This window comes from Anabrus simplex, chromosome 1, assembly GCF_040414725.1.
Source record: "Anabrus simplex isolate iqAnaSimp1 chromosome 1, ASM4041472v1, whole genome shotgun sequence".
NCBI lineage: Eukaryota > Metazoa > Arthropoda > Insecta > Orthoptera > Tettigoniidae > Anabrus > Anabrus simplex.
Window position 1 is genome coordinate 537,708,789 of NC_090265.1, and position 12,598 is coordinate 537,721,386.

The 12,598-nt window shown below is 40.6% G+C and overlaps 1 protein-coding gene across 1 annotated transcript in view; it reads right to left on the minus strand.

Moving 5' to 3' along the window:
* Window positions 1–12,598, minus strand: part of LOC136869107 (DNA repair and recombination protein RAD54B) — a 329,880-nt gene that overhangs the window by 211,652 nt on the left and 105,630 nt on the right. The window contains exon 7 of the mRNA XM_068227115.1: window positions 2,927–3,129. Coding sequence (XP_068083216.1) covers window positions 2,927–3,129 — 203 coding nt within the window. The remainder of the gene's footprint in view (window positions 1–2,926; window positions 3,130–12,598) is intronic.

Consider the following 12,598-nt stretch of genomic DNA (forward strand, 5'->3'; position numbering starts at 1 on the left):
TACCGTGGGTGTACTTTTCTTCTGCGTCCCCCACCCACAGGGGGTAGTGAGAAAAAAGAAGAAGAAAGAAGGGATCCGTCACTTCGAAAAATTAAATAACGGATGAAGAAAGGCAAGGGCCACGAAGGGCGTGAAAATGAAAGACTCCCTAGGCCTTGAATACTCTAATACCGTCGGGGTCAGAAAAGAACAAGAGTTGGCCAAGGGAGGCCGGACAGGATAGACGAAAGTGAGGAGCCTGGCACAAGTAAGTGGAAGCAACACCAGGACTCAGCTAAGGGCCCCATGCTCGCCAACCCACACTCCCAAGTTGAGAGCCCCTTGGGCCCCTTTTAGTCGCCTCTTACGACAGGCAGGGGATACCGTGGGTGTATTCATCTGCGTCCTCCACGCACAGGTGGGGGGGGGGTTGCTGAATCGCTTTCTAATCAATTGTTCTTTCAACTTAGGGAACAAGTGATAGTCACTGGGCACCAAGTCGGGACTATAGAGTGGGTGGGTGGTGATGTTCCAATGAAACTGTTGCAGGAGAGCCACAGTTTCCCGGGCGACGTGCGGGCGAGCATTGTCATGGAGAATGTTTACTCCCTTACTCAACATTCCCCTTCTCCGGTTCTGAATTGTCCGTCTTGAGTTTTTTCAGGTTCTCACAGTACCTGTCAGCGTTAATTGTGGTCCCAGTGGACATAAAGTCAACCAACAATACCCCTTTCCGATCCCAAAACACAGTTGTCATGACTTTACTGGCAGACTGTGTTTGCTTGAATTTCCGTGGCTTTGGTGAAGAGGGATGCCGCCACTGGCATGATTGTTGCTTGGTCTCAGGTGTAAAGTGGAACGCCCAGGTTTCATCACCCATGGCAATTGAATCCAAAAAGTTGTCCTGTTCGGCTGCAAAGCGTTGAAGAAATGCACGGGAAGAATCAACTCATTGCTGCATGTGGTCTTCAGTCAGCATGCGTGGCACCCATCTTGCGCACACCTTCCGGTATTTCAACTTTTCCGTTAAAATTCTGTGAGCGGCACTTCGGAAAACCTCAGGAACAAAAATGCAGAGATCATCCAGGGTGATCCGCCGATCTTCACACATGATTTGCTCAACCTTCACGACTGTCTCGACGGAAATTGATGGTCTCCCGCTCCTTTGTTCGTCATGAATTTTAGTCCGACTGGCTGACTATCTACCCCACTTACGAACATTTTTCACATTCATGCACGACTCACCATACACTTCCGTCAATTGGTGATGAATTTATATCGGTTCAGTACCTTTTGCATTCGAAAACCGAATAACTGCACGCACTTCGCGGTAACATCCAACGGGAGTTGGATTCTCAACGGCTGCCAAGCCAAGACTTAGTGCCTCAGCACAGCGTGCGCACGTTTATATTCAAGCACAATATTGGTACCAACAGCTACACAAATAGAGTTCTGTATTTATAAAAAAAATAGGAGACCTTATTTTTGGGATTACCCTCGCATAATGACATATGCAGAAGAAACCTGGACAATGACTAAGAGGGATGCAATGGCATATGGCTTTTAGTGCCGGGAGTGTCTGAGGAAAAGTTTGGCTTGCCAGATCCAGGTCTTTCGACTTGACACCCGTAGGTGATCTGGATATTGTGATGAGACAGATATGATAAAGACGACGCATACACCAAGCCCCGTGCCAGCAGAATTAACCAAGTATGGTTAAATTCCCAACCCTGCTGGGAATCAAACCCGGGACCCCTGTGATCAAAGGCCAGCATGCTAACCATTTAGTGCAGATGAGAAAGATGAGAGTAGAGTACAGGCAGCTGAAATGAAATTCCTGATGAGTATGGTACAGAAGACAAGGAGGGACAGAGTGAGAAATGAAGACATACGAAAAGAGCCACATGTGCAAGAACTAAACGACAAACTGGAACAGAACAGATTGAGATGGCTTGGAAGTGTCAAGCGGATGAAAGAAAAGACTGCCAAGGAAAGCACTCAGAAGATAGATGACAGGCGAGAGAGAACGAGGAAGACCAAGATTATGATGGATGGACTCTGTGAAGAACAGTATAGGACAATGGAACCTGGAATGGAACATAGTGGTAGAGAGACAGGACAATGTGGAGAGGAACCATATTTGCCCCCATCCAGCACCAGCTGCAAAAGGCGAAATGATGATGATGATGATGATTTTGTGAATGGTGAAATCAAAGAAATGTCAGGTGTTGTCTTATATGCAGAACAGGGGACAGTTCTAATTTTTTAAATTTTTTAAAAGGATGATTTTTGTCATTCTTGAATTCTTCTATGTCTCATAAAATGTGCCACAGGCAGGGCAACAAGGCAAGCATGGTGGCTACCCACTTGGAATGGCTTGACCAAGGTCAGCACTCAGAGCTGGTCAGGTTCGCTACAAGGGACTGGCAGGCTGAATCTGGAGGGCTAGTGAGGGAAAGGTTAGTTATGTAGTTAGATTACCTGGAAGAGTGAGAAGGGATAGAGTAAGATGAGATGGATTGGAGAGCTGTAGCAGACCAGCAGACTGATGACAAAAGAAGTGTATTACTTACCAGTAACTCCAATTAAAACCTAAAAATGAGTTTATAGTTCTCTGTGAGTCTTGAAATTGTGATTATAACTACAGACACGAATCATGTAGAATTCAAAGCACGTGATGTGGCTTTTAAAAAATAATTCACACTTGCTTTGCTGAGGTTTCTAATTACAGCCACATTAATGAGAATCAATGGCTGTTTAGTTAAACCTGGTGCTTGCAATAATTTAGATACCTCAACTATAATGCATGTTAGAGCTGTAATATTTCACATCATCAAACTTAGTGATAAATTAACGAAGATTTCATAAAATACCATACAACAATAACTCAGATACACTGTTTATCAATGCCAATTCTAAAATATCTAGACTGTTCAGTATTACAAACCAGACTAGTGTGATGCACTGCAAGGTCTTCCCTAGGCCCATCTCATCAGCCAAGATTGCTCCATGGAATCCCATCTTGCGAAGACCCATAATGCACTCATACAGGAACACTATGCCTAATCGCTGGTGAGGCCGCAAGATGCGCACCAGAGAGTTGTCTACTTCCACATCCACTACCGGCAAACGGGCAGTATTATACTCCCACTACAGAGTAAAAAGAAAATGCTGCAACTTCAGAAAGTGATTATTACAACAGTTTTAAGAATTATATGACAAAGGTACATGAAAACCTAATGTGTCAATGTAGGGTAAATAATGAAAAATCAGTTGTTAGTAGAGTAAGATGAGTTGGAACACTTACAAGAGCTTCAACTAGTATGGTCTGCTTAACAGGAATTGCTATTATAACACAAAAAAGACTCTCAACAGTATTTTTTCATCTAATAGTTTCTGCACCAGAGAATGAAAACTCTATAACTTAGATCGTTACACAAGAATCATTCCATTTGCTTTGCAAACATATACCATGTGCCAGTACATCAAAGTACAAGGTTTCTTTCAAAGTAGGTCCATTTACAAGATTATTAATTGATGAGAAATGGCCATTTTTTTCAATGTATGTTTTATAAGCGGAAAATTCCGACCATAAAATTATTTTGTGTCCAACAAATGTATAGAATTAATGGGGATAGGGATAATGTTATCCCATAAGATTATTATCAATATCTAGTGGAAAGGCTTGATAAGTAACGATTCAAATTTCAAATGAAAAGAATTTAAACTACAGTATTCTTTTGCATTTTCATAGTTCCAATTGCCATTCTGATTACAAAGGTGGTTTGAAAAGTCCGTGCAAAGTCCGAGAGATGGCACCACCGGCGCGTATCGAGGTCATGTTTAGTTAGTAGCATCTCTTGAATGAACGCACACCAAGTTTCAGCCATATTGGTCTATTTCTTTGTGTTTGGCATTCGTGTGAATCAAGGAAGTCGAGTGATTTTCAAGAATTGAACGAAAAAGAATTTACTTTATGAAAGGTAAAACACCTCAGGAGACTAAAGAGAAGCTTGATAAACATTATGGTGACTCTGCACCTTTGATAAGAAGAGTTTATAAGGGGTTTCAAAATTTTCGGACTGGCCACATGGGCACAAGTGACGCTGAACGTTCTGGACAGCCTGTGGAGGTATCCATGATATGGTGATTGCGATGGATGACAGAAGAGTTAAGGTGTGTGAGATTGCTAGTGCTGTGGGCATCTCGACTGAACGGGTACATAATATTTTGCATAAACATTTGGACATGAGAAAGCTATCCGCAAGATGGGTGCCGCGATTGCTCACACTTGACCAAAAACGGAATCGTGTGAAGTGTTGCAAGGATGGTTTGCAGCTGTTTCAAAAGAATCCGGAGGACTTTCAGCGTCATTTTGTCACTGTGGATGAAACATGGATACATTACTATACTCCTGAGACCAAACAACAATCTAAACAACGGGTTATCAAGGGGGAAATCTGCACCAAAAAAGGCGAAGACTGTTCCTTCGGCCGGAAAGGTTATGGCGACTGTCTTTTGAGATTCACAAGGGATGATACTCCTCGACTATCTGGAAAAGGGTAAAACTATTACAGGTGCATATTATTCATCGTTACTGGACTGTTTGAAAACCGAGCTACAAGAAAAACACCTGCGATTGGCCCACAGGAAAGTCCTTTTCCATCACGACAACGCACCAGCACACACCTCAGCAGTTGTGGTCGCAAAATTACTGGAAATAGGATTCCAACTCGTTTCACATCCCCCCTATTCTCCAGACTTGGCTCCCTCGGACTACTATTTGTTCCCCAATTTAAAGAAATGGCTGGCAGGACAAAGATTTTATTCAAATGAGGAGGTGATTGCAAACACTAATGGATATTTTGCAGACTTGGACAAATCATATTATTCAGAAGGGATCAACAAACTAGAACATCATTGGACAAAGTGTATAAGTCCAAAAGGAGACTATGTCAAAAAATTAGTAAGAAGTTTTTATTTTTGCACGGACTTTTCAAACGCCCCTCGTATATTCTACATTTTTCTTACTAGTTGGAACAATATATTCTCATTTCTTATCTTTAAAATTTCAGAATTGAAAACTGTCCATGTCTGGGTGAGCATCTGCCTGTGCCTGCATTCATTTTTTAATAGCGGCATCAATTTACATCAAATGGGTCAAGAATGAATTTCTGCTTCAAGAAATTACGCACTATTAATACTGCAAAGTCTGTATTTTACCAGAAGAGTTGATTATAACTTAAACTCAATATTATATCATAAGAGCATGAAGCATTATAAGAACATTATGTTATTGCTAGGATTGTTTGGATAGAGATTTCTTGGTAATCAGCCCTATGATTTCATGCAAGAATGATATAATTCTGAAGACGTCCACATTCACGATGATCTTCAAATGAACTGCAATAATACATGTAAGTTATGGGGTTTGTTTAAAAAGGAAATTCGGGAGGTACATGCAGGGAAACAGGGTGGAATAGGGAGTGGTGTTGACAGTATAGGGAACAGGAAGTCAAGTAAAGATGACATAAAATTGTTAGTGTTATATAAAGAATAGAATTAATTTAATAGATATACGCTCAATGGGGTAAATATTTAATGAAGGATTTCCTTAAATACGAGATTCCTTGTACTTTATTACTCTACAGTCCGACTCGGCTGAACGGTCAGCGTACTGGCCTTCGGTTCGGAGGGTCCTGGGTTCGATTCCCGGCTGGGTTGGGGATTTTAACCTTAATTGGTTAATTCCTATGGCACGGGAGCTGGGTGTATGTGTTGTCTTCATCATTTCATCCTCATCATGACGCGCAGGTCGCCTACGGCAGTCAAATAGAAAGACCTGCACCTGGCGAGCCGAACCCGTCCTGGGATATCCTGGCACTAAAAGCCATACGACATCTCATTTCATTTCATTTCATTTCATTACTTTACAATTTTCTTTATGTCACACGGACACATATAAGTCTTACGGTGATGTTGGGTAGGAAATGCCTAGAAGTGGGAAGTGACCATAGCAATAATATTGAGCTAGAGCCCCAGCAACTGCCCGGTATGAAAATGGGAAACTACAGAAAATCATCTTCCGGGCTGTCGACAGCGTGGTTCAACCCTACTACCACCCAAATGCAAGCTGATAGCTACGCGACCCAAACAACACAGCCCCAGGCTCGGTGCATTCCTTGTACCTCAAATCTTGTACCTTTCGGCACTATTGCAACTTTAAAATACCGCTCACTTGATATTGCAACATTTAACTGGCCATAGCTATAAACTGGTGAGGTAAACAGAGACCTTCATCACATCCCTTGAGGTTTATTGATGGTGATATAAAATGCCAAGAGAATTGGAAATTTATGCCTCCTGAAAGAAAATGGAAGGGTTTTTATCAGATATTGTTAAGTCAGTTCGAGGGATCAGAGTTCTTTGTCCAGTCAGGAATGGAATGAATGAAACCCCCATCTAGTGACGAGGATGGGAATTGTGCTGGCTACCGAAGCCTGTCGCACTCCTCTGGGGCAATGATTAATGAATAACCGATGAAATGATATTGGAGAGTGTTGCTGGAATGAAGTAGGACAGGGAAAACTGGAGTACCCGGAGAAAAATCTGTCCTGCCTCCGCTTTGTCCAGCACAAATCTCACATGAAGTGACCAGGATTTGAACCATGGAACCCAGTGGTGAGAGGCCTGCGCGGTGCCGCCTGAGCCATGGCGGTTCTAACCACAACATAAACAAATAATGGCAGAAAAATCCAATTATGTACTCATAACCTTAAAAGATGGGATAAACAAACCAGACATCCATCATATCTCTCAATCACTCGTCATGTGTTCCTAACAATACCAACCACACCACAATGCAAACTGAAGAGAGACCTCATAAAGAGGCAGAAGTTGTGGCATAAAACAGGGACGAACAAAGGGAAGGTGGTCAGTGGTTCACGCATAGGATGTTTGTAAATATAATAAAATAATAATAATAATAAAATAATAAGATGAAGATAGATCAGATCTATTCTAGGTGAAAGACAGTTAGGCAAAGGCAAAAAATCAAAGACAAATTCAAATGACTAGAATTGAAAATTAAAATAAAACCCGCACCCCAATATCGTGTCTCATATAAAAATAAAAATAAAAACATGCGGGGATTTGCGTAAATATGGTAGAGCCCTCAACCTGCAATGTCCTTCCCCCTTAAAACATTAGACCATCTGTTTTCTACAATTCCCCACTTTCCATCCCATCCCTCTTTTACACCTACTGTATACTGTACACTGTTTGAGGGAGGCCTACTTTCCTTCCTGTCCTCTCTCTCTCTCTCTATATATATATATATATATATATATATATATATATATATATATATATTATACACACAAAATTGTCCTCACTTCTTGCAAAAACTTTTGTTATCTTCAATGTTAAAATTTAAATATAATCCAAAATATCACATGCCAGCCATAACGTCTCATACAGAATAGAATGTCCATTGTTGCTGCCTGTAAATTAAAATGGAAGGTCCTTTATGAATGTTGCAAAAACACTTAACACAAAATATACACATTATTTAATAAGGTGGTTTAACACTTCATGCAAACAATCTTTCTTCAATGTTAAATATGAATGACCTTACTTGAAAATGTTGCAAGCATTGTTGGAATCTGGTAGTTTCAGTGTGTTGAGCAGGGAGACTGAAATTATGGCCTTGGAAATAGGATTGGTACTAAATCCACATCAGAACATTTAAAAACTTTAACTCGAATGGAATTTTCTTTCAAAATATTGAGCTATTCTGGTAGAAGAAATCTGAAGCCTTATGAGACAGCCTGTCGTATGGTATACATACCACTTGGTCAAGCAGCCTGTCTTTCTCCCAAGTCTTCCCAACCCAAACTTTGGAAGTTGCTTTTCTTTGAATTTTTTCCAGTTCTTTAAAGAGGTAATCCTGGTGAGGGTCTCATACACTGAAAAAATACTCTAGTTGGGGTCTTACCAGAGACTTATATGCCCTCTCCTTTACATCATTACTACAACCCCTAAATATACTCATAACCATGTGCAGAGATCTGTACCCTTTATTTACAATCCCATTTATGTGATTACCCCAATGAAGATCTTTCCTTATATAAACACCTAGGTACTTACAAAATCTCCAAAAGGAATTTTCACCCCATCAATGCAGTAATCAAAACTGAGAGGACTTCTCCTATTTGTGAAACTCACAACCTGACTTCTAACCACGTGTATCATCATACCATTGCTTACTGTCCATCTCACAACATTATTGAAGTCTCTGCAGTTTCTCACAAACTTGTAACTTATTTATTGCTCTATACGTAATAACACCATCCACAAAAAGCCTTATCTCTGATTCCACTTCTTTACTCATATCATTTATATATATACAGTATAAGAAAACATGAAGGTCCAATAATAATGCATTGAGGAATTCCCCTCTTAATTATTACAGGGTCAGGTAAAGCTTTGCCTACTCTAATTCTCCGAGATCTATTTTCTAGAAATATAGCCACCCATTCAGTCACTCATTTGTCTAGTCCAATTGCACTCATTTTTGCCACTAGTCTCCCATAATCTACCCTATCAACAGTCTTAGATAGGTCAATCGTGATACAGTCCATTTGACCTCCTATTTCCAGGATATCTGCTATATCTTGCTGGATTCTTACAAGTTGAGCTTCAGTGGAACAACCTTTCCTAAACCCCAACTGCCTTTTATCGAACCAGTTATACATTTTGCAAACATGCATAATATAATCAGAAAGAATGCTTTCCCAATGCTTACATGCAATGCATATCAAACTGACAGGCCTGTAATTTCCAGCTTTATGTCTATCACATTTTCCTTTATACACAGGGGCTACTATAGCAACTCTCCATTAATTTGGTACAGCTCCTTCATACAAACAGTAATCATATAAGTACTTCAGATATGGTACTATACCCCAACCCACTGTCTTTAGTATACCCCCTAAAATCTTATCAAATCCAGCTGCTTTTCTAGTTTTCAACTTTAGTACCTTATTGTAAATGTCATTGTTATCACTGGTAAAGTTTAATACATCTTCAGCATTAGTCACCTCTTCTATCTGGACATTACCCTCGTAACCAACAATCTTTACATACTGCTGAGTGAATACTTCTGCCTTTTGAAGATTCTCGCATACATATTTCCCTTGTACATTAATGATTCCAGGAACGCCCTCCTTAGAACCTGTTTCTGCCTTAAAGTACCCATACATACCCTTCCATTTTTCAATAAAATTTGTATGATTGCCAATTATGCTTACCATCATGTTACGCTGACTTCTTTGCAAGACTCAATTTCCTAGTAAGTTGCTTCAATTTCTCATTACATTCACAGCCATTTCTAACTCCATTACTTTCCAATCTGCACCTCCTTCCTAGTCTCTTTACCTCTCTGTTAAACATAGTGGGTCTTTACCATTCCTTACCACCTTTGAAGGTACGAACCTGTTTTCACATTCCTGCCTGTTGTATCAGCTGTATCATACTACCAAATTGTCCTACTTTTAAGACCTTCCTTTCTATCACGTTTATTTTTAACTAGGACAAAAACAGTTTCGTGATTCACTAATATCATCTCTCTAGAGAGAGAGCTCATCTGGTCTTACCAGCACCATGTCCAGAATATTCTTCCCCTCTAGTTGGTTGCATCACTTTCTGAATCAGATGTCCTTCCCCTATTAACTTATTTGCCATTTGTTGGTCATGCTTCCTGTCGTTCGCATTACCTCCTCAATTGACATTTGGTAAATTGAGATCACACACTACAATCACGTTCCTTCCCATATTGTTTCCCACATAGCTGATTACATTATCAAATAATTTCCAATCAGTGTCAGCACTACCCTTTCCTGGTATGTACACTCCAAGGACATCAAGTTGCCTATTATCTTTAGAGATGAGCCTTACACCCAGAATTTCATGTTTCTCTTCCTTAACTTTTTCGTAGCTTACAAATACTCCTTTCACCAGAATGAATACCTCCCCTCCTGCCATTACTATCCTATCTCTACGATATACACTCCAGTTCCGTGAGAAAATTTCCGAAACCATTATATCATTTCTCAGCCATGATTCAACTCCTATTACAATCTGGTAGGTATATATTGTGCCCTGCAGCCTCCACTACACGCCAAGCAAATGCTGAGAACGTAGCGGAAGTACTGCAGCATCATAGAAATACCTACCTTCGTGGGTCGCAAATAGTGACACATAGCTTACCTTCACTTCCTGTCCTCTTCAGCTCCAAGCTACTCAGTCGATGAGTTTCAGGGAAAGGGTTCACGTGACATAAATGAAATTAAGAGGAACAGGAATCACGCCTAGGGTTCTCTTATATCGCTGCTGTAATGTGAGTTGCCATTTAAAAAAAAATATAAAACCAAAATAACAATTTATTATAACATGATTCGTTGAATAATAAACATTACACAAGTATCTGTACAAATAATTCTGCCATGAAGTGGGATATTCAATCTACATTATAATTCTGCCCTGAAGTGGCATAATTAATCTTCCTTAGGTGTTACTGCTGAGAGATCTCGCTTGTACTGCAGTTGTGTCATGGTGCAGACAGACTATACTCAATTCATTATGACGAGTAACTTGAAAAAAATTTTAGCATAGGGTTAGGGAGGAAATAACTTTGCATACTTAATTTACTAGTTCCCCAGTATAAGGGAAATATTTACATTACACCACAGGACTGAAGTTACTACATTAAAAACATATACTTAAAAACTACCCTCGCAGACGTCACAGCTCACCAGCTGGGATACAAATATATGACCAATCTGGAATCCATATAATACCTAGAAGTGTGACATAAACGCTAATATCAAAAGATAATACACCAGGCGAGTTGGCCGTGTGGTTAAGAGTGTGCAGCTGTGAGCTTGCATCCGAGAGATAGTGGATTCGAATCCCACTGTCGGCAGCCCTGAGAATGGTTTTCCGTGGTGTCCCATTTTCACACCAGGCAAATGCTGGGGCTGTACCTTAATTAAGGCCACGGCCGCTTCCTTCCCGTTCCTAGGCCTTTTATGTCCCATCGTCGTCATAAGACCTATCTGTGTCGGTGCAACGTAAAAAAAAATCATAATACAGTGACAATACACGGAGTAGCCCATGCATCTTCCATCCCCTGTAATACAGTACGATAGTGAAATGTGTAGATCCTTGCAGCTTTTAAAGCCGTACAGGCGACCTTGCTCCAGATCATCCGCCTGGCCGTTGACCTGATTCTTGGGCGACGGAGTGTTCCCCTTCTAGACATGCTTAAGTCACATGGCAGGCATCATGCCTTGCCACACCAGACCTTCATAATTCACCAGCTGACAGCTCAGTGGAGCCCTTTACAAGTTCATACTTTCTTTCTATATTTCGTGCGTATATCTGCACACAATACAACTCATCTGCGGAGCTCATTACAGGCCATTTTAGCATCGCACATTATACACTTATCTGTTGCATAATCACGCAAATTAAGGCTTACCGTATTTCACGGCATAATCGTCGCCACCACGTAATCGTCGCATCCTTTATTTTCAATACAAAAATCGGACTTTAAACCTTTAATTACATAATCGTCGCACGTCCAAATTTTGTTCACTAATCTGGTTAAAAGGTAAATGGAACTGCAACGTAAGTTGCACATGAATGCGCAATTTAAATACGTGTATGGTTTATGGGCAATTTGGCAACACAGTCACGTTTGCGACATGTTGCACAACGTATAAATAAATAATACCGGTATATGTACGACGCATGGCTTACCGGTAGACTATCGGCAGTTTGACAACGTGGTCGCGAGACAGTGTACTATTTATTCACCACCTACATATTATGAGTTCCCATTTGAAATACGTAAGCCTGTAAGTTATCGCTTATCAGCAACGTCGCCAGGAAATACCGGCTAGGTAGGTTGAATGGACCTCGAACCAGCCCTCAGACACAGGTAAAATTCCCTGACCCGGCCGTGAATTAAACCCGAGGCCTCCGTGTAAGAGGCAAGCATGCTACCCCTACACCATGGGGCCGGCTCCTGTGTTATTGCGCACGAAGTGAAATCCAAGACGATAACGCAGATATCCACGGAATTATTCAGCAGAATTATTTACGATGTCTCAGTTGTCATCGCTAGACTCTTATCTTACTACTACGTCATAAGTGTCCGGGCATGGGATGAAAACTTTTATCCAAGCAGTCAAGATAATTATTATCCAATGCTATTAAAGTTTTATTTTATAAACTCGTCAGTAATGTAATGTAAAATCATCAATAACTGGGAAGAAATATTAACCTAATTACCGTATGTTTAAAAGAAATTGAAAAAGATGAATGTTTGTTACTGACTTCTCGGAATACAGTCAACTATACAGTAGATTTACACCGCGCTAGCTAGAGCTCCGGTTTGCGAGCTTTGCGCAAGCGCAGTAGTGTGTCGCAACCAACAAGCTAAACTGATAAATTGTTGCATGCTTCCTTGCTGCCTAACAGTATTGGCTGCTCTGGAATGGACAGATCACAGATGCATTTATTTGTTTCAGATTTACGTGATTACTGTAGACAT